At 55.8% G+C, this 25939-nt stretch overlaps 8 protein-coding genes across 8 annotated transcripts; 5 read left to right on the top strand and 3 right to left on the bottom strand.

Annotated features, from left to right (window-relative positions):
- Positions 1–304: 304 nt before the first annotated feature.
- On the top strand, positions 305–2075 carry CHGG_08548 (uncharacterized protein; the record flags this gene model as incomplete). Its single annotated transcript, XM_001226474.1, has 2 exons — positions 305–1391; positions 1483–2075. 2 exons carry the CDS (start codon positions 305–307, stop codon positions 2073–2075), a joined length of 1680 nt encoding a protein of 559 aa, XP_001226475.1.
- A 1265-nt stretch (positions 2076–3340) lies between these two features.
- On the top strand, positions 3341–5375 carry CHGG_08547 (uncharacterized protein; the record flags this gene model as incomplete). Its single annotated transcript, XM_001226473.1, has 7 exons — positions 3341–3372; positions 3511–3700; positions 3769–3922; positions 4005–4168; positions 4230–4672; positions 4754–5071; positions 5144–5375. The coding sequence occupies 7 exons, from the start codon at positions 3341–3343 to the stop codon at positions 5373–5375; spliced, it is 1533 nt and encodes a 510-aa protein (XP_001226474.1).
- Positions 5376–6035: 660 nt separating this feature from the next.
- CHGG_08546 (uncharacterized protein) lies at positions 6036–8699 on the top strand (the record flags this gene model as incomplete). The annotated part of the gene is made up of 4 exons (XM_001226472.1): positions 6036–6179; positions 6287–6387; positions 6676–6712; positions 6804–8699. 4 exons carry the CDS (start codon positions 6036–6038, stop codon positions 8697–8699), a joined length of 2178 nt encoding a protein of 725 aa, XP_001226473.1.
- A 1853-nt stretch (positions 8700–10552) lies between these two features.
- Positions 10553–11625, top strand: CHGG_08545 (uncharacterized protein; the record flags this gene model as incomplete). The annotated part of the gene is made up of 2 exons (XM_001226471.1): positions 10553–10660; positions 10723–11625. The coding sequence occupies 2 exons, from the start codon at positions 10553–10555 to the stop codon at positions 11623–11625; spliced, it is 1011 nt and encodes a 336-aa protein (XP_001226472.1).
- A 520-nt stretch (positions 11626–12145) lies between these two features.
- CHGG_08544 (uncharacterized protein) lies at positions 12146–12702 on the bottom strand (the record flags this gene model as incomplete). Its single annotated transcript, XM_001226470.1, has 2 exons — positions 12146–12430; positions 12517–12702. 2 exons carry the CDS (start codon positions 12700–12702, stop codon positions 12146–12148), a joined length of 471 nt encoding a protein of 156 aa, XP_001226471.1.
- Positions 12703–13600: 898 nt separating this feature from the next.
- On the bottom strand, positions 13601–16547 carry CHGG_08543 (uncharacterized protein; the record flags this gene model as incomplete). Its single annotated transcript, XM_001226469.1, has 6 exons — positions 13601–14177; positions 14357–15263; positions 15337–15450; positions 15512–15649; positions 15714–15876; positions 16020–16547. 6 exons carry the CDS (start codon positions 16545–16547, stop codon positions 13601–13603), a joined length of 2427 nt encoding a protein of 808 aa, XP_001226470.1.
- Positions 16548–16911: 364 nt separating this feature from the next.
- Positions 16912–21373, top strand: CHGG_08542 (uncharacterized protein; the record flags this gene model as incomplete). The annotated part of the gene is made up of 6 exons (XM_001226468.1): positions 16912–16994; positions 17270–18713; positions 18763–19495; positions 19570–19857; positions 20113–20268; positions 20334–21373. 6 exons carry the CDS (start codon positions 16912–16914, stop codon positions 21371–21373), a joined length of 3744 nt encoding a protein of 1247 aa, XP_001226469.1.
- A 350-nt stretch (positions 21374–21723) lies between these two features.
- On the bottom strand, positions 21724–25861 carry CHGG_08541 (uncharacterized protein; the record flags this gene model as incomplete). The annotated part of the gene is made up of 6 exons (XM_001226467.1): positions 21724–22158; positions 22359–22775; positions 23327–23986; positions 24264–24442; positions 24512–24888; positions 25071–25861. 6 exons carry the CDS (start codon positions 25859–25861, stop codon positions 21724–21726), a joined length of 2859 nt encoding a protein of 952 aa, XP_001226468.1.
- Positions 25862–25939: the final 78 nt, after the last annotated feature.

Below are 25939 nucleotides of genomic sequence, written 5' to 3'. Positions count from 1 at the left end.
AGACCCGTTTTGTCCGAGGGCTCGGGACGCGGGTCATCAACTTACACCAGAGATAAACGCCACGATGGAATAATGAGATCCGGCCGGGGTTGGCACCGACGTTGGGGGTTGAAATGCTGCAGTGGTTCCCGTCGAGTCCCCTTTATGGTGGTGACAGTGCCTATACGCATGCAGTGCTCGCTACGGCCATGCAACTCCGTGACTACCCACTCTAAATCCGTAATTCGTGCTTCATATTTTCACAACGGGGTCCGTTCATCAACTTGAACTCACAAGTCTAAACCAACCATCATCACCAGCAAACATGAGCCAGTTCACCAACCCCGTCATCTGTGGGTTCAACCCCGACCCAACCGTCTGCGTCGTCCCGGCCACGGAGACGACACCAACACAATACTTCCTCTCCACATCGACCTTCGAGTACTTCCCCGGCGCGGCCATCTACCACTCCACCGACCTGATCAACTGGAAGCTCATCGGCCACGCCCTCAATCGCCGCAGCCAGATCGACATGCGCACCGTCGAACCCGGCGCCGGCTCATGGGCAAGCACCCTCCGCTACCGCCCCCGCGCGAAACGCTGGTACCTCACTAACGGCGTGTACCACCGCTACCGGCCCAGCGCCGACGAGCGCATCTTCCCGCGCGGCTTCTACGTCTGGACCGACGACATCTTCAACGACGCGGCCTGGTCCGAACCCATCTACTTCGACAACCCGGGCTTCGACCAGGACCTCTTCTGGGACGACACCACCACCCCCAGCAAAGTCTACCTCTCCACCACCGTCCGCCTCGCGCACCGCACCCCCGGTCCCACGCTCCTCAAAGACTTTGCCATCCACATCTCCGAGATCGACCTGCCCTCGGGCCGCACCCTCACCCCCCCGCGCGTCATCCGCGCCTCGCCGTTCGGCGTCGCCGAGGGCTCGCACATCCTGCGCCGCGGCCGGTATTATTACTTGTTCACGGCCGAGGGCGGCACCGAGGCGGGCCACCAGGAGTGGTGCTTCCGCAGCACGGCGGGGCCGTATGGCCCGTGGGAGGGCCAGGGGAAGGCGCTGTGGTATAATGGGCCCGATGAGGAGGTGCAGCGGACGGGGCATTGTGATGTGTTTGAGGACGGGGAGGGGAGGTGGTGGGGGGTGATGTTGGGGGTGAGGCCGGTGAGGGTGGGTGAGGGGAGGTGGGCGGAGCCGCAGTTGGGGAGGGAGACGTTTTTGGTTAAGGTGGATTGGGTGGATGATTGGCCGGTGTTTAATGGGGGTGAGAATGTCGCGTTGAGGACGGTCGGGAGGGATGCGGTTGTGCAGAAGGAGGCAGCTGGGGAGGACGGTGTCCGTTGGAGGGCGGATCTATCGCGGACGGACTTGGAGTTGGGGTGGTATTATAAGAGTAAGTGGTATTTCTTTGCGTGATCTCGTCCAACTCGTGGTCACCTTGCGTGACAAGACTATGGAATCATGATGGCTAACGCCGGTGACAGACACGCCGATCAAGAAATGCTACTCCTTGACAGAACGGCCCGGCCATCTCAGACTTTATGGTAACTGCTACGAGCTGACGAGCCCTGAGTCTCCGGCGCTGTTGTTGCGGAAGCAGGCGGGGTACAACGAGACGTTCCAGGCCAAAATGCAGTTCAACCCCAGCAGGCTCGGGTATGAGTCGGGCGTGGTGCTGTGGTGGAACCAGTACTCGTTTGCGTCCCTCGGTGTCGGCATGGTAGACATGTCGGAAGGAGGTGAAGCGGTACGGACCATCGTCGCGCGTCAGCCAACAGGGAAGAACGGCGAGCTGAAGGTTTCATATACGTTGCTTGACCACGTAGTGGAGCTCGGCCCCCACGATGACACCGTGCAGTTGACCATCGAGACGACGCCCACTCACTATAAGCTGACCTTGTCGGCGCGCGAGGTTAGCGAGAGCGTGTCCTTCGCGGCCGAGGTGCTCACTATCAACCCTCCCGTCGGTGGTGCTTTTACCGGCACCATGTTTGGGATCTACGCTTGTGGGAAGAGCGAACCCGTTCTGGACCCGTCAGACTTCAGCGAAATCGCCATTGTCGAGAGGTCCTCGTGATCAGGTACCTCCCATTTACAGAGCTGGCGGGGCAGACGGGGCATGTCTCGGATGGAGCATAACGTGGGTAGGGAGTGAAAACAGTATCGGGTGAGATCGATAGATTTAGTATCCTCGGTATTGTCTTACATGGTAGGAAGGCAATTCAATGAGTAATCTTCACTTCATCTCAGCGACCAGTAATAGCCTCGAGTCGGCAAATCCAGTGTGGACATGAAATACTCACTCCCATCAATGCTGTACCATCGTTTACTATATCAAAATCAACAACTTGGATGTTGATTTTCACCCATGTTTATTCTTACTCGCCATGCCAAACGTGATTAACGGTCGAAACGTTGCCGGTTACCCCTGAATCGAACTCCCCGCGGCGCGTGTCCCTGGCCATCTAGTAACCTTTGCCTACCTCTCGCGCGCTTCTCGCTCTTCCTCTCGCAATCGTGTCATCGGACTCATGGCGCGCTAGGCCTCAAACCCGAAGTCAGTCGGGTATCATCTCGCGGGCGGCGGAGGAGCGCGAGCTTGTTGGAGCCAAGCACCTAGTCTAACTGCTTAGTTCCATTCCTTCGCCCAGGCAGCCGGGAATAAACAGGAGGAGGCAACGTTCTTTGGTGTACTTTTTTATTTTTGCCCCTATCAAGAAGGATGGAAATACCTGCCAAGTCGTGCCGTCGTTCACCAGCTGGCTGCATCCTGCGCCGGCAGAGCCAGAGCCAGCCCCTCGGGTTTGTTTTTGCCCCAATCAGGGGCGCGTAGCAATGCCCTGAAGTTGGTGGGCTGTTTCTTGGTCTTTGATGCTTCGAGCCCAGAATTAGGCTAAATACGCACTGCCGGGGCGAGTCCTGGGGTTTGTTTTCGCCCCAATCAGTGCTCAGGCACCCCTCTCCTGGCTGGCTGCATGTTCGCTCAGCAATGTCAGTGACACCACATGTTTGTCGACGAACGGCCGGCGGGGGGATACGGCAGGGACTGGGCGCTTGGTCGGCTTTAGGAACTCTCCTCGTTACACGGTGCACGTAGGGATCGCCGAGGTCGTCGTATTCGACCGACGGCGGCCAGGCCAGGACTCACAGATTGATCCCAAGCTCGGCATTTTGAAGGTCCTAGCGAGCCCAGCCCTGCCCGCATGAGATGGTCTCAAACAATGTCGTCGCCGGTATGTATAAGTCCAACGTTATTTCGTGCTCTTTGCCATCGAATGATCTCCCCCTTCGCCACTCTTAGACTCTTAGCATCGTCTTTGCGTTTTGCCTTGCATTCCCAAAATGGGTCTCACCAAGCAGGTTTGGTACAACTGGTAGGTAGTTCCCAGCAGGTGGTGCCCTCGTCACAAATTCCTCCCCTGGCCTCCGTATTCCGGTTTCTTTACGGCCAGGGTCATTTCTTGTCTTCGAGAGACAACTTCTTGTATCTTGCTAACAGACGTCGTTTACAGGTACACGGGGCTCGTGGCAGCGGGGTGCATGATTCTATTGGGATATGACTCGAGTGTCTTCAACTCTGTGCAGGCTTCAGAGAATTGGAAATCGGCCATGGGCAATCCCGACCCTTACATGGTTGGGCTCGTCAACACGGTCTATACTGTTGGCGGGATCGTCACGGGATGGTTCTTTGCCGGTCCTACGGTATGTTGCCGCGCAAGTGGATCGGTGGGGACACTGACTGACTTACATGGTATTCTTCCAATAATTAGTCTGACTACTTTGGCCGTCGATTTGGCATGGGCCTCGGTTGCATGATCACTGTGGTTGCCACCTTTTTGCAGACATTCCCACCGGTGAAAGGGACCCTCGCTTGCTTTATGGTTGGCCGTGTCTTCATTGGCGTGGGAACTGCCTTTGCTACGAGTGAGTTTGCCAGGGCCGAGGTGTACAGTGTTCCAGCAAAAAGGCCCTTGCCAGTTGTCTGACCTTGTTTGTCATATGGTAGCTTCGGGTCCCGTCTACATCGGTGAGGTTACCGCGCCAGAGATCCGAGGCAAAGTCATGTCCTTCTGGCAAATGTTCTTCTCGGTCGGATCTTTTATCGCCTACTGGATCAACTTTGCCTGTGCCAGGAACCGCACGAGTCTTGGTCACTGGGACTGGAAGATGGTACGCACCAAGCTCGACCCCCCTTCTTCGAGCGCTTGCGCTGACTTCCCCGATCCAACAGGTCGTCATATTTCAGCTTATGATGCCGGTCATAATCTGCGCCCAACTCCCGTTCCTTCCCGAGTCCCCGCGCTGGCTCATCGCCAAGAGAAATGACTACGAAGGTGCAAAGGCTGCACTGATGAGAGTGCGGTCGACCGAGGAGGAAGTCGACGCTGAGATCCTCAGCATTCGCGAGGCCATTGCCTTCGAGCACGAGACGGCTCCCCGGAAGCGCGAAGCTTACCTGGCCCTCATCAAAGACAAGGCCATCCGCAAGCGTGTTATTCTTGCTTTCATAATCAACGTCGGACAGCAACTTACCGGCCAGGGCACCCTCAACTCGTACTCGTCGACGATTTATCAGAAGGTGTTCAACAACGTCGACACCATCAACTTGATCAATGCCCTCAATGGCACGCTAAGCATCATGTTTACGCTCAATGCAACCTGGACTGTTGATCGGTAGGTTTCTCAGTTTCCGTCACCCTTACCCGAACTCCATGTGCTGGGCTAACCAACCAATCTTCTTTTCCCATTCCGTAGGTTTGGGCGAAAGTGGCTCTTCATGGTTGGCGCCGCTGGCATGGCCATCTGCACCATGCTCATCGGCGTCGTCGGCTTGACAACGCCCGATGTGAACGGCACCAAAACATACGGTGTTGGTATCGGAATCGCCACGCTTGCCTTCGCGTTTGCCTTCTTTTTCAAGCCGTCCTGGGGCGCGGTAGTGTGGATCTACACGGCTGAGATCTTCCCAATGCATGTTCGCGCCCAGGGCACAGGCATGTCGGTCCAGATGCAAGGCGTGGCCAACACCATCTTCCAGCAGTTCTTCCCCATTTTCTTCAAGAATGAAGGCCTGTAAGTTTGACCCCCTGAGGTACGCCAAACACCATAAGACACTGATGCTAACCAAAATCGGGCAAAAAACAGTAAAGTCTTTTTCTTTTTCATGACCACCAACGTCCTCCTTATCTTGTTCACCTACTTTTGCCTCCCTGAGACCAAGAACGTTACCCTGGAGCAAATGGACGTCTTGTTTGGCGACGTCGACCATGTCGCCAAGGGCGCGGGCTTTATTGACGAGCCCACCGCTCCCGTGCCACTCGGTGACAAGCCCGAGGCTGTCGCACTCGAGACCGTCCCCAAGAAGGAATCGGTTTGAGGTGCTCAACAGCCCGGGATCCGAATGAAAACAACCAACTTGGTGGTGTACTGTGGATATCACCGAGCGACGTGCGGGGATAACAACCCAGGCAGAGATTTCGACACAGACAGGGTTTTGAATACTTAAACAATAATAAAGATGGATAAGTTCCAAGTGTCTACATATTAATCTGAACAGAAGGAACCCAGGTTGTCTTTATCACTGGCCCTCTATGCTCTCCATTGCTCGTCCACCATTTTCACCCCTGAGCCCCTCCTTCCACTGGCTAGGTACCTATTTTCATATGCGCGGCGGAGATGTCAAATTTTATAACTTTCACAGTGTCACAAACTGCAGATGAATAACAAGGATGTTCAGAGCATGCGATGTCTGGGATCCAGCTGAGGTTTGCCTCTCTCAGCCTGGCTCAGGTCCCTTGTTTCACATCTGCACATCAACGTCAGCTGGTCGTTACCGGAATAGCCGCATGGATGGTCTGAGTCAAAGTCGGCCTTGATTCGCCTGCGCCCTGACGTTGCGCGAATATGCGGCCCGCGGTTGGAGATCGGGAGGCAACCAACACGAAAAGAGGGGTTCATAACTTCTGTCTAGTCCCCGGAAACACAAGCTTCCTTCTGAACCCCAAGGGGGTAGGACCTAGTGTTACCCGCCTCCGAAATGGAGCCGCCGTCAACGAGCGTGGCCTTTACTGGCACAAACCAACAAGGGTTCCAGATTGGTGTGAACCATGGCCATATTACGGTACCATGCCCTCGGTCCAACGCACACGCTCAGGCACAGAAGAAGCAAATAAACCTCTCCGTATGTGAACTTGGTCCGAGTTTGCCTTGAGGGTGAAGTACTAATATTACGCCCTCGTAGTTGTCATCCCTTACGCAGAGAACGAAAACTTCGTCGGCCGGAAACAGGTCCTGCGGAAGTTGGAGAGGCTCCTGTTCACCCCTGGCTCGCCGAGGCGGGCCGCCCTCTTGGTCTCGGTGGCATCGGGTGCGGTCGCCCTCCGGCTAACGTATCGTTGGGGGGAAATTACTAACATGGGAGATGGGCCAGGAAAACGCAAATCGCCATCCAATACGCCCACTGGGTGTATCAAAACCTCGGCGACGTATCAGTCTTCTGGGTCCACGCCACCAACACCGAGCGGTTTCGCCAGGCCTACACTGCTATCGCTGAGGAATGCGAGATCCCGGGCCGCGATAATCACAAAACAAACATCCTGGCCCTGGTAAAAGATTGGTTGGAAAAGGAACATGAGGGCCGGTGGTTAATGGTCATCGACAACGCCGATGACACAGAGATGTTCTTTCGCCAGCGAGACCAATCCCCGGGTGAGGGTGAGACGCAGGCCGTCCAAGAAGACACCGATCTACCACATCTTCAGCAAGGCCAGGTCACCGTGCCTACCACTGAAAAGTCTCCGTCCAGCCAACAACGCTCTGTATCGAATCCGCGGCCGAAAAACCGTGTAGAGTCCCGTATCGAGGGCACACTCGCACGCTACCTCCCCGATTGCGCACACGGCACAATTCTTGTGACGACCAGAAACAAACAAGCCGGCGCAAGACTGACCAAAGGCGGGCCTCTTATCGCGGTCGGGGAGATGACCGAAAACGAGGCCACCGAGTTACTTTGTCGGCACGCACAGCTCCGCAGTGCCACCTCCGAGGAGCTGTCGTGGCTCTCTTCTCAGTTGGGGCCTTGCCCCTTGCTCTTGTCCAAGCGGCAGGGTTCGTTCAGGAAAACGACCTGACAGTGTCGGAGTACTCGGAGCTCTTAGAAACGAACGAAGAGCACTTCCTCGACCTGCTTAGTGAGGAGTATGGGGATCACGGGAGGGACCCTGAAACTCCCGACGCAGCGACTAGGACGTTGTTCCTGTCGTTTGAACAGATTCAAGAGCGCAATCCCCTAGCGGCGGAGATTCTCTCTCTCATGACCCTCTTCGACCGCCAAGAGGTTCCCTGGGACTTTCTAACCACCTACCACACAAACACGTACGGCTCGAGACCAACACAGGAGGTCGAACTCACAAAAGCGTTGGGGGTTCTCACAGCATTCTCGCTCATCGTGAGGGCCATGGACCAGACATACAGCATGCACCGGCTGGTACAGCTGGCCACTTGGAAATGGCTCAAAAGGAAAGGGATGGCGCAGCACTTTGCGGAAAACGCACTCCTCGTCGTCTCACAGGCCTATGCCTTCTATCCCTACACCAACTTGGACAATCTGGACGTCTGCAAGGAATTCCTCCCCCACGTGTTCGCCGCGCTAAAGGAGCCCACCGTATCCCCAGACAAGAAACTTGCGAGAGCGTCACTTCTAGCCAGCGTCGCCGGATTTCTCGACTTGGGCAACTGGGTCGTGGTGGAACTTCTGTTCACGCAGGCGTTGGACATACGCAAAGAATTACTCGGCGGCGGGCTCGACGACCACGCGCTGAAATGCATCCACGGCATAGCGCAGAGTTACTACCGACAAAGTCGGCTGGACGAGGCAGAGGCGCTGTTGATGCAGGTCATCGAAGCGTCCAGCAAAGTGGCAGACGAGATGTACCCCAACACTCTGCTGCTCAGCGTGACCACGCTAGCCCTGGTCTATGGGGAACGGAAGCAATGGAAGCAGGCAAGGGACCTGCAGATACAGCTATACGTAATAGCGCGGGACATGCAGGGCGAGACGCACCTGAATGCACTACACCGGATGTCTGACTTCGCAACGACCCTCTATTTTGTCAATCATCTCGCGGCCGCGGCGGAGGCGGATACCATGGTCATGGAGGGGTATAAGGCGGCATTGGGGGAGGACCACTTCACCACGATGATGGCCAAGGGCTGCCTGGCTGGGACTTTGATAGCTCAGAGTAACTTCCGAGAGATACGGAAGATCCGATACTTGCTCCTGGCGGCGACACAGACGAACTGGGAGTGTCCGTGGGACGACATAGACAACAAGCTGGAGGATGATGTCGACAGGCTTTCAACTCTGTATGGTGAAGACCGGTTGGATGATGTGAGAGCATCAGCGGAGTCCGCGGCTAAGGCCGAAGTGGAAGAGCTCCCGGAATGGGAGAAGTATATGCCGGTGGTGAAGAAGACACGGGAGACTTTTGTGAAGTGCACTAGGCCCGGCTTGTGGGAGGAGGCTGAACCACTGCCGGTGGAAGCCATCAAAACCTTCCAAGAAGAAAACAATTGCGGGGACGCGATGGTGATCGACACGGCGGACGGACAACACAACGTCGGGGGAGTATTTAACTTCAGGCAACGATGCGACGACCTTCGCCGACGAGTGTTCGCCTTGACTCGTTCTAATCCTTCTTGAGGTGTTTGATTTCGGGTGGCCCAAGGTCGCAAAGTAACTAGATGGCGTGCGTGCCGGTGGGAGAGGAGCGGAGCAAGGTACGGTTTGCTCCGGTGCCGGTGGTGGTACGAGAGACGCTGGGGCGGTGATGGAGGCCGGATGTGGGAGGTTGGAAGGGTCGAGGTTGGTGAGAATTTGGGGGCTAAAAAACATCGAAACTCAAGGGATGGCCGAGTGGTCGAAGGCGCCATGCTATGGTCCCGATAAGATAAGGGGCTGATAAGATAAGAATCGAGGCTTGGCACCAACGCGGGCAGCATCGGTAGAGGAGTCCTGCACCGTAAAACACCATAAAACCAATGATAAACTTAACAAGCATGTTATTCAGCTACATCCCTAGGGCGGTTACCCGCCGTATCATTAACTTACTAGTGTAGAACCCGTATATATGTACGTAACATTTACTCCTCCGGCGTATGTTAACGTTCGGGAAGTATGAAAATTCCCCCTTCTTCATTAATTTAACATCAAGTTTCCGACTAGCGATTGTCGAATTTCTCAATCCTGGCAATTTTTAGGGTCAACCCGACCGGGTAGTTGTACCTGACGTTCCCCCCCGGAATTGGGTGTTGGGGATGTCTAGTAATTCTAGATTTTTCAATACCAACCACTAACGATTTTTAGAAGGGGACCGGGGTCATCAACTATACCGGGGGCGAGCACGAAGATACTAGAAAGTAATTCCTCCTGTGGTCTGAGATCTGGCAGCAAGGGCGCAACCGTTATTGGAGTAGAGATGATACTACGGATAGTATGGCCCCGAGGGCTGCCATCGTCTAGGCACCTTAGTATCACCCTCGTAGAGTAGTGTCATCCTGTGTTCATTTGACCCCCTAGCTTCGATGTCCGTGCTCTCGGTTAATCAGCTTGTCCTGGTTCCAGAATGGGAACGTTTTTGATAATATCCGGCTGAGCTTGATAGGGAGGAGAGTCTGGGAGGCGAATAACAGATGTCAAGGGTTCCCCTCAAAGCCAGGACCTTCTTGGCAACCGTGAGCCAAGAAGGGCTCAAGGTTCTTGTGCTTACCCCTTCGCCCAATATTCGTGCCCATACGAAAGGAGTCGTGTGAGAAAGCCAAAATTAACCATCGCCGGGATATGCTCAATCGAGACCGGAGCTTGGAGACACGGGCGAAAGAGAAGGGAGAAGGAAGACGACCCGGTGAGGGAACGGCCAAGCCGAGTCGAGATTCACGCGATGGAACCACAAGTTACACTGCACACCAAAGGGTTCGATAATAGCCTAAGTTCTGCTCCCTCTTTGCCCGGCCGCTCTGGCCACCATCCGTCACATGTGTCCTGTCAAATACGCGCCCCAACCGGAGCATTTCGAACTCGAGGGACTGAGGTCGCATTGGGTTAGCGGCCGGTATGAACGTCGGCATCGAATACCGGCAGGGAAGTTTCGGACCCAAGGTGGGTTCCTGATTGGCTTGTACCATGTTCTGATGCTATTCGGAGTAAAAAAATACAGACCCAACCTGGTACCGGGTACCGGGCTACCGAGATGCAGAGCTACGATCTGTGGGGGAGCGATCCCGCCCAGATCGTTGGGTCTCAAGCGCCGCAAGGTTTTCCTAATGGAGTTAAAGATAGGCGCTCGACTAGGGAAAGAGAACGGGGAGGACCTGACGGGACGGCGGGATTTTGGGAACTAGGGAAGCTAGGCGGCGTACCAAGGGTATATAAGATGTCCCCCATAGACACTCAGTTACCCTAGTGGAATCCCCTGATTGCTCGAGTCCCGGTCATCAACAGTTCTAGTTTTCGCCGAAGGTCATATTTTACCACCTCTCGCCAAGAACAACACAAAAATGAAAGTCTTATTGCCTGGTCTGATCCTAGCGGGTCAGCTATCCGCCAGCCCTGTTGCTCTCGAGGAGCGTCAAGCTAGTACTGGCAATGGTCCATTTGCGCCAGCAGTATGCATCTCTGATTACTATCACCACCATTCAAGCAACACCACTGACAACACCCCCTCCAGGGCTACTACACCAGCAACGCCTTCGGCGGCCACACCTTCTACGCCCCGAAAACCATCCCCTCCAACGCCAAGCTCCCCGTCCTCCTCTGGGGGAACGGCGGCTGCTCCGCCGACGCGACCGGCCAAGCGCCCTTCCTCACCCAACTGGCCTCGTACGGCGTCCTGGTCATCGCCAGCGGCACCCCGGGCGGCGGCGGCAGCACGACGGCCGACATGATGAAGCAGTCGATCGACTTCATCACGCGCAACGCCGGGTCGGGCGCCTGGGCCAACATCGACGCCTCGCGCATCACCGCCGCTGGTTGGAGTTGTGGTGGTGTGGAGGCGTATGCCCAGATATGGGACCCCCGCGTGCAGAGCGTCGGCATCTGGAACTCGGGCTTGTTGACCAACTACACCTCGGCGAGGGACTTCCGCAAGCCGGTGTTCTTCTTCCTGGGTGGGCCGAGTGATATCGCGTATCAGAATGGTGAACGTGATTACAATGCGATGCAGTCGGGCGTACCGAAGTGGAAGGGGAACTTGAACGTGGGCCATGGCGGGACGTATACGGATTACAACGGCGGGAAGTATGGTATCATCGGGGCCAACTGGGTGAAGTGGATTTTGCGCGGGGATACTTCTGCCTCGGGGTATCTGACGGGCAGCGGGGCGAGGAATGATGGCTGGTCGGTTGTGTCGGCGGACCTCGATAAGATCAATGTCACCCCGATTGGTGAAGGTACTGGTGGTGGTGGCAGCCCAACCACGACTGCGTCGACCCCTGAGCCGACGGGTGGGAATGGTGGTGTTTGCTCACCTTTGTGGGGTCAGTGTGGTGGTGACGGGTGGGCAGGGCCCAAGTGCTGCTCTCAGGGGTCGTGCAAGGCTTCGAACCAGTGGTACTCGCAGTGCCTGAACTGAGGGTTGGGTGTCACCGGTGGAGGAGGCGTCCGGGGAGGTCAGGGGCTGACGGTACATTCATGTAAATAACTTCACTTTCGGCTGTTCGTATACGCTGGTACATATTTGAGATCGTTTGTTACCGTCTATTGAAACTCCCTAGTATTCCCACAACCTAACACCATTCTGTCCTACCAGAAAAAGAACAAATATTACCCAACAAGATCGTATGCATGTCATGAAAGCTCTATCATCTCATCAACTCCCCTGACCGCTAAGCCTTCGCGCCATCCTGTTGATAAACCGGAATTGGTGCCGCCTGCGCATACCCCATACCTTGCCCATGATTACCGTACTGAGGGGCCTGCGCGTAAGGGTCTGCTGTCACATAAACGACGGCGGGAGCCTGATTCCGCTTGCTACACTCGACGCAAGCGATAACGAAGGTCGTGAAGTGAAGGATCCTGTCCGACCAGGCCAGATTAGCCTCGAAACACCATAAACCTGCAAAAGCAGAAGGAACACCAATGCTTAGAAGAACTCACGTCAACGTCGCCCCGAGCCCGATCAACGCCTGCCCCAGACCCGCCACCTTGAGAATAACCGCCAGCGCACTGTCATAATTATCGCCGTAGTTGTACGACGATGAGCCCACATTCAGTTCAGAGTCGACGCCAAACAGCCACATGAAGATGGTGCCGACTACCAACCCCAACCATAGCAGCAGATCGAACCCGACGTTGGCGCCCGGGTGGATGCCGCGCCGTCCGCCGCGGACAAGGATGCAGATGCCTTCGACGAGAGACCATATCACGGAGACGGCGGCCTGGAGATGCAAGGAGTGGTTAGTGGCACTGGGGGCGGCGGTGAGGGTTGGGGGTGGATGGAATGGGAGGGGACGAGGGGACTGACTTGCGGGACGATGACGACGAGGACGAAGATGCTGTAGAAGCCAGTGGAGAGGATGGAGCCGACGCAGCCGATGATGGTGATGGCGAGCGCGAATTGGATAACGCGGAGGGTGAGCTTGGACGCCCACATGCCCGTCGGGGAGACATGGGCCGGAGGGGGCTTGGTGGGTTCCATCTCTTCCGACATGGTTGGGGAAGTGGTCTTCGAAGTTAGGTAGGTAGGTCGGGATTGGATTGTGTGAGATGATTATGGCTTCCACTGTTTATATGCTGCGTGTAGAGAAACGAGTGATACGTTGTCGCCGACTCGAGACTCGGACTGGAGATAGTTGGACAGATATCCACAAAAATTCCCAAGTTTTGCCCGGGAACAGCCCTTGTCAAATACTTCGTTTGCCCTCTGCTAGCGTGGGCGGAGCACTGTTCCCAAGACCAGAGGTGCATGTCGCTTGCAGCTGACCGGAGCCATCCACCATGCTTGGTCTTTGTGCTTTCACGCTGGACGAGTCAAGAGGGTTTGCAATTTAAATCTTGCCGGAGGCCTCACTCAATCAGCCCCCGTGTCAAATGGAACGCCGCCAAGGCATTCCCCCAACGGCTCGGGCGTGCTCCCGATACCTGACAGAATCCCACCCCGATGACCCCATGTTAAAGGAGATGAGACGGGGGCTGAAGCGGGAAAACCTGCCAAGCTTTTAGTCGTCTACATAGCCACATCTCACAAGTTTCCGGCCCTTGGCTCGGTCCCGAGGAGAAGGGGTGTGAAAAAGTAGGTGCATATTCTTGCACTTCCATCTCCAGTCTGTTCCCCATTCGAAAAGCCACACTTTACTTCTTTATCAAGGTCTCTATTCGATTACTAGGGCTTGCCCTACGCTACCTATCCTAAGGTAGTAAGATAGATATTATTATTCATACTCCGCTATGCCCTAGGGCGTGCCGGACCCTCAGATATTTAATGTACAGGAAAACCGTGCCCTCCCGGGCCGGGTGAAAAACCCATATCAACAATCAAGGAACGATGCGTTCTGGTGAGTCTGCGTATACAAAGAGAGGAGGCCTCCTGGCCTCCGAACGGGGGCGCTTCAGGCCGCCGCTTCCAGCTCGAGCCTCCTAGCTAAGTTGTACATCGGCAGCTTCCCCGAGTCCATCAACCAGTCGAGGACTCTCCTCGCGAGCCGTGCAGTCGTGGGATTGATGCCGTGTAGAACAGAGTAAAAGTCCCGTCGTGTCCGAATTCCAGTTCTCTCCCATCTTCGAGTCAACGGTGGGGCCAAACACCACACTACCAGGTGTTCGGCAGTCTCTCGTCCCTCGCCGCACTCGCAGGCAGGAGTCAGAACCTCGGGGACTCCCCGTGTAAACAAGAAGTCCCGTAAGCCTATTGCTCCCGTCCGGATTTGAATCAGCAGTGAGCTCTTCGCCTTGCTGAGACCGTCGTGCCTCCTTAGGGTTTCGTTCCGGAATAGCGTCTCCTGCTGATGGTCAAAGTCGTCCGCCGGCCTGGTGATTGCCCTGCCGTCCCGTTCCTTTAACCACCTCGCTTTCCAAGCCTCTTCTACTACTCTGTTCGTATCAACGATTCCCCCTGTCCAGCGCATGACCGTGCCCGCGGCTCTCTCCACCGCCGTAGGCCCTTGAGGTCTCAAGGTTTGCGGTCGGCTAGTAAAGATAGATAGGTACCTAGTTTGAGAGGTAGTTTGCACTTCAAAACACCCCAGGGCGTAGACAGCGAGGAAGTTGAGAAGCAATTAGTGGGATAGTCGAGGAATACAGGTTTGAGGAACCGATGGACCAGTTGACAAAGCCACCGTCTCAAGCCTTCACGTTGGATCTCCTACCTCCACGCGGCTTCATCCATCTCCCTATCCAGCTCCCGGATCATGCGCTCATCGTTTGGCGCCCACCCCAACTGCGGCAGTCCGTCCACATTCAGAATCAGGTCTTCCTCCTCAAAAGCGCCCCTCACAATGTCTGTCCCTGGTGTGCTCGTGAGCAGCACTTTGACAGTGGTAGACACGGCCGTATCCCCGGCCAAACGGATGAGGCTTAGCAACACAGGCACTGCCTCGCGCTGAAACTCGTCCCGCTCAAACAGACACACCCCGTCGATAATGCAGAAAAACGTCGTGGTCTCGGGCAGCTGCCGCACCAACCACTCGAGCAGCTGGATAAGCGTATCGAGCCTCCCCGCTTGCAAGGCCGCGGGGTCGATGAAACTGCACAGGGGCCGCACATCAAAGGCATGCTGTCTTAGCAGCTGATCTATTAGGCTGTGCAGCATGGCGCGCCCTCCGATGTGGGCGCCGGCCTCGGCCGGGTCCGTGTGCTGCCCGCAGAACCACACCGCCGACACAAAGTGCTCCTTGGCCCGCAGCGCTTGCGTCATGGTGGCGCAGACTACCGACAACGGCGAGACGTCGGCTATGGTTTGCGGGGTGTTGAAGTCCCAGTGTACGAGTAGTTTGGACGAGCGTGTCGTTATGGCCCAGTTTTGGAAGAGGTGCGTGTTGATGATTTGCTCCGCTTGTGTCCGTTCTCTTTCCGGTAGTTGGCCCTTCTTGTCGTTGACGAAGGCGAGGTCGGTCAGGTCGAGATCGGGCGTGTCGAGCATCCGCCGGAGGCCTCCTTGGCTGATGTGCGGCCCCCTGGTAACCGTCTGCACCTGTGGGGTTGGGGTGGTGGCTCGCAGCCTCTCGTTTATGATATGGAGGCGCAGGTTCTCCTGTCGGGTGGCTTCGAGCTCCCCTGCCGATAACACATTAGAGATCGATCCCCTCCACTTATACAATCATTATGGAATATCCCGGATGCGACTTACGTTCCTTTCGGAGCGCGTACTCCGCAAACAATCTGTTCATCGAGTTAAGCCCGTCGCCTACGTTCTGCACCCCCTGCAGGAGCTGCCTTTGGAACTTTCGTGTCTCTTGTGAGTCTTGGGGTGAATAAATCATGTCAGTGGCCGAGTTCCTTGGTTAGGCTGGTGGCAACCGTACACATATGGAATTCGTGAATATGCGACTTTGCGGCTTCCTCCATGAGGCTTGAGCTTCTGGTCTTGATCATGGTCAAGCTGTCCACCATGCTTTTCTCGTAGTCGCCCCTGGTAAGCAGGGCCTTGCCAGCTCTCAGAACTTTATCGTCGGTATAATGTGTCAGTATTGCCGGTAGCCTGCTAACAAAGGAGCCCAGACTCACACTCATTGCTTATGAAGAAACCGATGGCCCTCTCGATGGAGTCTAGTATTGTGACAGTGAGGTCCACCGAGGCGCTCCGGATTCGCGGGTCCCCCGGGAAGGTGCCTAGGAACAATTCAACATCGGAGAAGATGGGGACAAGGCCGTTAAAGGCCTCGAGAGCCTGTTGGCGTACAGACGCGGCAGTGTTCACGGCCTGGCACACCGCCCTAGTTAGCCGGGCTGGTAAAGTATCTACCTAGTTAAGGTAACTACCTAGGTATGCGAGCCGAACTGTGGGTAGCCTCTGGCCCACCTTATACTTACATCCAGGACCATTTCCACAGCACCCAAGACCGGCGTGACAATGGGCTCGCCGTGGCCAACTGTGCCGGCAATCCCGACCGCCCCGGCCACCGGCGCAATGTTGTCAGCCATCTTTCGCCGCACTTTCCGCAGCCACCCTACCGGCCCCCCTACTTGTTGATATTTGGCCTGCGCCGCTTCGAGCCGGCGGTAGATTTCGTCCCAACTGTCCTGGCTCCGAATGCTGTAGTCGGTGCTGGCCCGGCCGTGGGGTTCTTTTGTCGTCTTGAACTCGGCCATGGCATCGGGAAATATGCCATTCCAGAACCTCATGGCCTTGACATCTCCCAAATCCGGTCTTGATGGAAGGTGATCATCGTCCGCGCACGGTGCCAAGGCATTCTTGTTTGGGGTATACTGCCCGGACAAGGGATTGTACTGCACAGGCGGGTTCGCAAACATCGGGTGCTGCTGTTGGAGGTGATGATCAATGTAGGCGACTGTCACCGGACGACTGAACGCCGGTATAAAAGACCCTTGATCCACCATGGTGCCAGTGTTCAAAGTGAAGAGGCACGGGGCTCTCGACGATGGCTGCTGTTCAGAGGTCCCGCCTTACATTATCTGCCTCTTCATACTCGGGTTTGATTCCGGGAGCTTTGTTGCCGGGTTTGGGGGTTGAACGCTTGATCTGCTACGATAGGACCGCAAGTAGCGGGCTTATGGATATGGAATGCACCATGACATGGCTGAAAGCTATTGGTTATATGGCTATGATTGTCTTCGAATCTGCTCGACAACATGCCTTGAAGGTGACACAGCAGAACCTTTGCGGGCTGTTCGGGCCAATAAAACTGCAAGCATGGTAAGCGAAGGGTGTGAGAGTGAGGGGTAAGCAGTAGGGTCATGCATGATGCCTGTCAATATTATTGCGGCTGAGGAGAGCCGGGAGGGGGGAGCATTGTGCTGTTCGGACGAGGCTCTAGGCCTTGCAGGGTACGTTACCATGAATATATGACATTCGGGAAACGCTTAGTGTGATTCCGACATTCCACGCCCGCCCCGTCAAGACTTGGTAGACGTTCCAGCCATCTTGCAAGATAAGGAGTAATCCTCGGCCAACCCTTTGTCATCTCGTGCCTGGTTGCTTTCATACACGTGACCCTATCGTCGCTACACCTACCTGTCTTGTACACCTAAATACTTCTAGCGCGCCGGTTCTGTATCTACGTCGAAATGGAGACGGCAAAAAAAACGCCAATGGACTCTAGTTCAGCGACGGCCGGGACGGAGGCGGTCGACTCGACCCCGGGGAACGCAACGCTGCCTTCCCTAGCTTCGATTCAGAATAATGAGGAGGGTTTCCCAACCAAAGCAGCCGCTGGATCCGACGATCCGGCCGGAAATGGCCAGAGGTTTTCGGCAAGCGGTGTTGACGGCTTCCCTGGCGAGATCCAGGCCTTGAAGATGAAGCTCCTTGAGCTCGAGCGACAAGCCCGGAACAATGTGGCACCTGTGAAAAGAGAACAGTCGAGTCCGCGGCTGATGGAGTATCTCGAAGAATATAGGCGCATGGAAGCCTGTCTCAAGAACCATCGAAAAGAATGGGAACGCGAGATAGGGCCGGGCGGTTGGGGTATTCGAGACATACATCCCCGCGAGTACATGGAATCGGGAGGTATACATGCTCTCGAACCGTTTGACATCAACTGGGTCATTCGAAAGGAACGCACCTACGAGCCACCGAGTCTCCTAGAACTCTCTGGCGAGGCGGAAGACGGCCAGGGGCAGAGCGGCGCCGACACTTACGATGAATTTGATCAAATTATTGACTACGGCAGCCGCCGCGATCGGCTTCGCAAGAACTTTGAGTGGGAAATGGACCGCATCTATCTAGCTGAAGAAATGGATCGCCGCAGGAGACAGAAGGTCGAAGCGACCAAGGGGCAACATCCCGGCGCGGAAGAAAAAAAGGGGAACCGTGCGAGAGACAAACTGCGCGGAAAAGACGCACAGTCTGACGACGCAGTACCAACGTCTCTTAGGTTTGCCCAGCCCCAACTCAACCGGGTAGATTGGACCGGCTTCAAAATGCTCTCTGCGGCCAGTGCTGTGGAGGAGAGGGATGCATTTGTCATCGACATTCTCATGGGCGAGCCCAACGTTGACGACGACTTCGGTGGCAATGCGCATTGGTACGGCTTCTCGGGCCAAGCCCGCAGGCGGGTCGTCATCCCGGATTCCAAAAACTCCTCGAATATGCTACCTGGGCAGTTGCAGCTTCCTGAGAGAGTACGGATCAACTCCGAGGCACTCATCCAGATTTTCAGTACAATCTTGAAGAATGAAATGAATCGGCCGACTGTTTTCATCAGACCTTTCAAGGCCCTCTCTTATTGCGAGCCAGCACTACGAGACTGGTGCACGGCCCTGGAGAAGAGGTTTGAGGCCGTGCCGGCCGCAGTAGGTGAGGAGACGCCCCAGGAGGGAGACGGCGAAGACGACAAGGCTGAGGACGAGCTTGACGGCATAACCAAGTCGCCTACTGCGTTGGAGCACTTAAAATGTCTTCTGAGCTTCGTGGACTCGGACATATCGGCCAAGCAGACGTATCTCCGCAGCCCTGATTGCCGCAAGGTTTTCTTTTCGGACCTGTGGCTGCTCTTCAGACCGGGGATGGAAGTGACGGGCAGTGGCGGCAAGCAGGCCTACCGGGTTATCAATGTCAGCAGCCGCCAAACACCGTGTTGTGCCCCCTTGGGAGAGGTGGTCTAGCAACACGGGGAGGCGCAAGACAACGCCGGCGTTCAGCATTACGTGCATCTACATCGACTTCGACGGCAAGAGCCTGGGGCCGGTCTCCAAGGTCTTTGACTTTAAGAGGTTTGACGGCGAGAGGGACGTGACGTCCTTGGAGGTGTACCCTCTCCGCTTTCACCCCATCAAGAAGGACGAGTTTAGCGACTCAGAGTGGGAGGCACTCGAGGCCCTCCCTGCCGACGAGAGATACAGACGCAAGCTTATACACCGAGGCGCCAAATTTCTTGAGGTCGCCGGCGTGAAGCATATGTACTACGCCGGACCGACGCTGGAGGTGCGAGACGAGGTGGAGAGTCAGGTAGTGGTTGATTTCGAAACGGCGTTTTCGGTCGAAGACCTCGCTCAGCAGAACTGGAAACCTGAGCTAAAGACGATGATCGGAAACCCAGGGAGTGAGGACGGCGAACAGGATATACAAGATAAGACCTGTAACGCGGCCTGCTGTCGGCTGGACAACGTGCACGACGACTTTTATGTGGACAAGAGGCAGGGGGAGGAGTATGTTAATGGCCTCCTTCCCGAATCAGGTGCGGTAAACGAACAACCATCGATTGCCATTATTCCGCGGCCATTGAAGGAGATACGCAGTAGCAGCGGCAGTATTCTCGTCTCGGATGATGAGCTAGTCATCATGTCGTACCGCGTCTTTGGTTTCGTCCTGCGCAGTCGCAAATGGGGTAAGTGATTTATGAAAAGCTTGATCCCAGTTACCACTGTCCCTGGTGCTATACTTACACGTCCCGTTTCCCAGCCAAGCTAGATCTCTCATACTTGACCGATGTTCATCTCCCGGCGGCCAATGGAGGCAAGGACCGACAGGGCGGCACAGAGGAGGAGAAAAGTACCACGGCTTTTGACCGCCTCGTCCTTGAGGAGTGGCATCGCCCCATGATCCTGGCCCTCATCGCCCAACACTTCCGAGACAAGAAGGCGACGGGGGGGCAGACGGAGGAGTTTGACATAGTCAAGGGAAAAGGTACTGGCGTTCCTCCACGGCTCAGCGTGCCGGTCGACATGGTTGCCCGACTGACATGGACTTGTAGGAAAGGGCTTGATTCTACTGCTCCACGGAGCCCCTGGCGTGGGCAAGACGTCCACGGCTGGTTCGTGTATCCGACGCGGCACTGCGCTACCCCATGCTAACACCCGTCTCCGAATAATTAGAAGGAGTGGCAGAACTATTCAAGAAGCCGCTGTTTCAAATCACCTGTGGCAAGTAGAGAGTTCTGGTCGTACCATCAACGCGTCTCAGAAACAACTGCTGACGGAGAGCGTGGTTTGTCTCGACCATTAGGTGACCTTGGCACCACTGCCGAGGAGGTCGAGAAGGCCCTAGAGACCAACTTTGCGTTGGCCAGCAGGTGGGATTGTATCCTATTGTTGGACGAGGCCGACGTTTTCCTCGCCGAGAGGACCAAGCTGGACTTTAAGCGGAATGGACTTGTGGCAGGTCAGTCTGATGCCGGGCGCACATCCCCGTTCCCTACTATTTACAGCGCTGACGTGCCACCCCAGTCTTCTTGCGCGTCATGGAGTACTATTCCGGCATCCTCTTTTTGACAACCAATCGTATCGGCGACTTTGACGAAGCCTTCACGTCTCGCATCCATGTCAGCCTGTACTACCCCGAGCTGAACAATGACAAGACCGTCCAGGTTTTCAAGCTGAACATGAGCATGATTCGAGATCGCTTTGCTAAGAAGGGGCGAATAATTGAAATTGACGAAATGGGCATCGGCGGCTTCGCTGCCCAACATTTCACCGCGCACCCGCATGCTCGCTGGAACGGCCGGCAGATCCGTAACGCCTGCCAAACGGCGCTGGCGCTAGCCGAGTTCGAGGCCCAAGGCAACAGCCACGAGCAGATTCTCCGGCCTGACGCCGTCGTCAAGCTCGGGGTCAAGCAGTTCGAAGTTGTGCGCAACGCCTACCTCGAGTTTTCCAAGTATATGAACGCCCTATACGGGTCTAACTCGGCGCGCCGTGCCAAGGAGGCGAAGTTGCGCGCCATCTGGATTGACGAGAACAACAATGTCGTGGCCGGCCCTGGCGCCGCCGGCGCGGGCGGAATGACCATGGACAAGACGGCCTTCGGGGCCGCTTCCAGAGTCCAGCTGCGGCCCCTACCGCAACAGTGGCATCATCAGGCGCCTGCCGCGCAGGAGCAGCGCTATACTGATGTCAGGCACAGGCCACCAACACAGGCCGACCAGTTCTCACCCAGCGGCCAATCTTGGGACAACCCCGGCGCGAGGACCGCTAGTCCCAGTACCAGCGCCAAAGCTAATGCCAACGCCCCTTACCAAACATCCTGGGAGGGACAGAACGACGCGTTGGCCGTGCCACAGCCGTCGCCAGTGGGAGGACAGCACTATGAGCTATCGCCACCGCCACAGCAGCAGCAGGCCTATCCACCGGGGTTCGACCGGAACATCCAAAGCATGTACCAAGCCCTGGGTCCCCAGGCCGCCGGGCGGCTGTCACCGAGCAACCCTGGGCCGGGTAGTGGAAACGTCTATGCCCCAAGGGCGGGTACTCCCGGGCAACAGTGGTGAGGGAATCCGGGTTCCATTAATAGCGGCCACGGGACCGATGATTATGTGTGCGATTGATGGCGGGTGCCGTGTTTTACGGTTCTCATTTCTGATCTCTAGCCCCCCTCAAAAGCCTCAAACCCAACTATTTCTCTTTTTGGTTGAGTGGTTACCTTTGTTGATCGGAAACGTATCCCGTAAAACACGGCACCCTCCATCAATAGCACACATAATCATCGGTACCGTACCGCTATTAAGATCACTGTCTCGGGGACGAGCAACATTCAAACGGAACATACACTTCTTCATCCTATCCAAGACCAACCAGCACAGTCCTGACACCCAACCGAACCACCTCCCTCCATAACATCTCACCTCCTCCTCCTCACCCCTCGAACCCTCCTACGCACATCCCCCCTCCTCACACCCTCCCATTCAGCAGCATAACCCCCCTCCCCATCCACAAACACCTCCCCAGCGCCATCCGCCCACCCACCACCACCACCCCTCCCCCTCACCCACCTCTCGCCCCCCGTCCCAACACCCCCAACCCACTCCCCCACCCACCGCCTCACCGTGCCCAACTCCCCCGTAAACAACAGCCCCAAAAACATCACCACACCCGTGACAGGCAGGGCAGTGGCCCAGTACGCCCACTGGCCAAGCTCCATGTCGCGCACGTCGGCCGAGTTCATGCCAAAGATGGAGGCGACGGCGGAGAGGGGCAGGAAGATGACGGTGACGATGGTGAAGGCGTAGATGGCGCGTTCTTGGCGGTCTTTGGTGTAGTCGATTTTGGTGCGGTTCTATTGTGGGGGAGGGGGGGGTTAGCAACTAGTAGTTAGGTACCTAGGTTGGGTTGGGTTGATGGGGTGGGTTGTGAGGGGGTCGGCATCATTGGGAGGGGTGTGGGGAGGAATAATAGGGGACCAAAGGGGTGGGAGGGAATGGGAACGGGGGAATGAGGCACGGTGGAACCGAGGGAAGACGCCGAGGAAAAACATACCGTGTCCGTTAGGTACTCCACCAAATCGCCCATTAGCTTGAACTCGCTTCGTTTCGCGGTCAGCTCCTGGATTCCCTCCTGGAGCAGTAAATCGCTGAATCCGCATGATTGAGACGGACTGAGCACGTTCTCGGCCATGGCCGCCATTGTGGGATGCTGGAGTGCTCGGCGGCGAGGCACCCATGATATATGCATTTGACCGACCTTCTCGTCGGCGAATTCTGCTTCGACTTTGCTGCTCACGATCTCCCTAGTGGTCAGCATCTTGTCGAGGATGCCTCTTTGTAACTCGACCGTCCAGTCGATAATAGATAGTTCCTGCTGTAGCAAGCCCAGCCTTTGTTCAATCCGGCGATCTGAGTGCTTGGTGACGATGTCGGATTCCTGGGATGCGTTAGTGGCGGACCAGGGGGGTAGCTGACAAGAAAGACCTTACAATCATATTCAAGGAGGAACCGTATGTTGAGCTGATATCAGGGAGGCCCGGCGTGACGTCCCTGAGCAGCTTCCTGCTTATAAGACTTAGAAGGTCAAACGGAAGAACCACCAAGTTTTGTATCCGTAGCGGTTCCGATCGCGCCTCAATGATTTCGTCTATCCCAGTGCTGATATCGGATCCCGCTCTGCGTGCTAGTTCCAGCGACCGAGTTGGGTTGGAGGGAAACGTCGCAAGAGCAAGGGTGATGTGTATCCATGCATCCACCAAGGCCGGCGGCGTTCTGAGATGAGCCCGGTCGGGTTCCTCAATCCTGGCGATGGCTTCGTTGAAAGCCATGATATCGGTCGCTATGTTTCTCAAGGCCCCTGCGAGCTCGCCGAGTCGTGATGACGGGCGGGGGCGGTATCTCTCCGTTCTAACGCCTGCTTCGGTTCCTGGCCCCTCGGCCTCCGCTTCTTCCGTGGCTGGATGCTGTCCACCATGTTAGTCGACCAAGATCCGAGAGCACAAGGAATTTCCAGCAGCCTACTACGTTGATCACGGCCATAACAGCGCCCCAGAACTGACGGGTAGTAGGGACCGACACATCCGCTGGGAAGAAGAAGCTAAAGATGATGTCAGCAGAGTGGAATACGCTAATCATTCTCCCAAAATCCCATTTGTTATCCAAGCTGGTAGTTTTAGCACCAAAGGCGGCCTTTCTTCTGCCCAGGACGTCCACTACGTGCGGTCGTCTGGCCTTGTTCGTATTCTTGTAAGCACGCTGGTCGTCCGGAGTGGTTTTCGTCTGAATGTGCTCTTCCATATCCGCAAAATATTGGACCACAGATGCGTCCTGGAATGAAGGGGGAAACGTTGGTTGGGGCGACAAAGGGGATAGGGACGCCGAAGGGTTGGCTGACGCCGAGTTGAGGTTGTTAAAGCTCTCCGAATAGGCAAATATACCCAATGAAAACTCGGTTCCTGACTTTGAAGTATACCCGCTCTCTTGATCTAATCTGGAAGGAGAAAGATTGGCCTTGGTTCCTGGCGGTACCGGGGGCATTGCTGAGCCACCCGGGCTCCGGGCTTTTTGCTTTGCAGGGAGGGTCACAGGAAGTTGCTGGTTCGATACGGTTGGGTTGTGCGAGGGTAATGTGGCCCCAAGCATGGTCTCATCCTTCTCGAATAACGCGACCAAAGCCGGTGGCTGTGGCAGTGTGAGAGCGGTTCTAGAATTGGTGGTTAACACACGGTGGATTATCACTGGGAGATTAAACTTGCCTGAGGTGAAGATCCAAGATCAGTTTCTTATCGGGCCGCACAGCAAAGCGGTAGAGCCGCGGCCAACTGTGAGGCTTGATTGCGGTTTTCTGATGGAAGAATTGAAGCCGCCATGGTTGGTAGTTGCGAAAGTGGGAGACAAAACTCTGGATTACGATGGTTAGCATGTTAACGTCGCCACATGATAACGGCACGAGACTTACAAACCACGTTTGGCACTCATGGGTGGGAATGGACCACATGATGGCGCCTCGAAACCTCACTGACAAAGTCTTCTTGCTCGGCATCGGGTCAGGAGGGTTGTGCAGTGGCTTGACCGTTTTGGTAATGATGTCTACACAGAGCACGTCTTCGGCGATGCGGCCATACGTAAGCAGCAATGCTATGAAGGAGGGGAAGTTGATCAGTGAAATGTTCGATGAATCGGACGGGCTGGTGGAGTGGCACGCACAGCTGTCGAGAACAAGGCACCAGAGCTGGGCAACGTGGAAACAATGCCCTTTCGGAGCCCCCCCATGTTGGCACACAGCCTGTTCCATATCTCTCGCACGCCTTGTCCGCGAGTACCGAGCCTGGAGCAACGTTGGAGTGGCAAGAGACTTCGGGCTATTGGCTGTTGCCTGGAGCCCGGAATAAGGCTCCAACGAGAAGTACGGCAAGGATACCCATGTTACTGCTCGAGACCCAGCGGGTTTTCCATCCTGTAAGAGGGGCTCATGGCGGAGTTTCGGCTCCAAGTAACGAGCGTACTTCCCATCCGATACCTGAACTGTCTTAGTATGGTCCCTTTTCACACCCGTAATCATTTTTTGAAGCCCGTTCTTTTCGCTGTTAGAAAGACCAGGAATCACAGCCACTTGCGCCTAAAAGCCGAGTAAGCTACTCAAATGGGGAGTGGACAGTGGTGACAGGAGCCTACCGCAAAATCGTCAATATCCATGGATGGGCGGGTAAAGTGACTATCGAGAAGTCAGCAGTGGTAGGCGAAGAGATACCGGTGTGGCCCTTACATCCACCGAAACAAGGACTGTGAGACGGTGGCCCGCTCGCTCAAAACGGCCGTCAACTTGGCCGAGTGATGACCTGCCTCGTAGCCGTCACCAGCGTACCGTGATTCAAGGACATGATAAGCTACAGCACCGCGTTCCGTGGCGTCTAGGCTCCCTTCGTTGCCCTCACCTGGGGCCGCAGTGGACTCAATATCTGAGATGCTCCCGTCTAGTTGTGAGTCTCGGCGACTTCCGTTCTGGAGCAAATCGCCAAAAGAGTAAAAGACGTGATTTTCGTCTTCGAAATCGCTGTAGGTGGCCTCGCTATAAGCCGGTCGTTCGTGGCGTTCAACTACCGGGACTTGGAAATCTCGACGATAACCCCTCGGCATACCCGAGCCAACAAGTTCGATGTCTTTCTCCTCAACCGGCGCCTCGCGTGACTGTGATTCTGCGACCACCCTTTTTTTCCTGTGTCTTCCCCCCTCGTAGACCGGAGTGACCGGATATGGATCATATGAGAGATGGGACTCTCGTCGGCGGCTGCTGTACGGCAAGGGCGGTGCCGGCTCCGGAATCTCGATAGTCTCCCGGCGGACGAAGTTTACACGGGGGTATCCATTTCCATAGTGATTTGGGCGTCCGTAGTGGGTATTTCGGGGAGGGCGTCTGCTGCGAACGATATGAACCAAGGGGTCGGGTCCGTCGGCAAAATAATCGTCATCCTCTTCTGAGGGCTGCGTCGCATAATGCCGCTTCCAAACAGGTGGTAATGATGTCTCAATTCGTGACGCGCCCGGGTGATGAGACATGATAGCAGTTGAAGAGGGCTGACAAGACGGTTTGAGACAGAAATGAACGCTCAAGATTGTGATTTCAGCCCCAGCCTA

The sequence above is a fragment of the Chaetomium globosum genome, genomic scaffold (genome assembly GCF_000143365.1).
Source record: "Chaetomium globosum CBS 148.51 scaffold_6 genomic scaffold, whole genome shotgun sequence".
NCBI lineage: Eukaryota > Fungi > Ascomycota > Sordariomycetes > Sordariales > Chaetomiaceae > Chaetomium > Chaetomium globosum.
The sequence above is the reverse complement of the archived record's forward strand: the minus strand, read 5'-3'. Positions and strand labels throughout refer to the sequence as shown.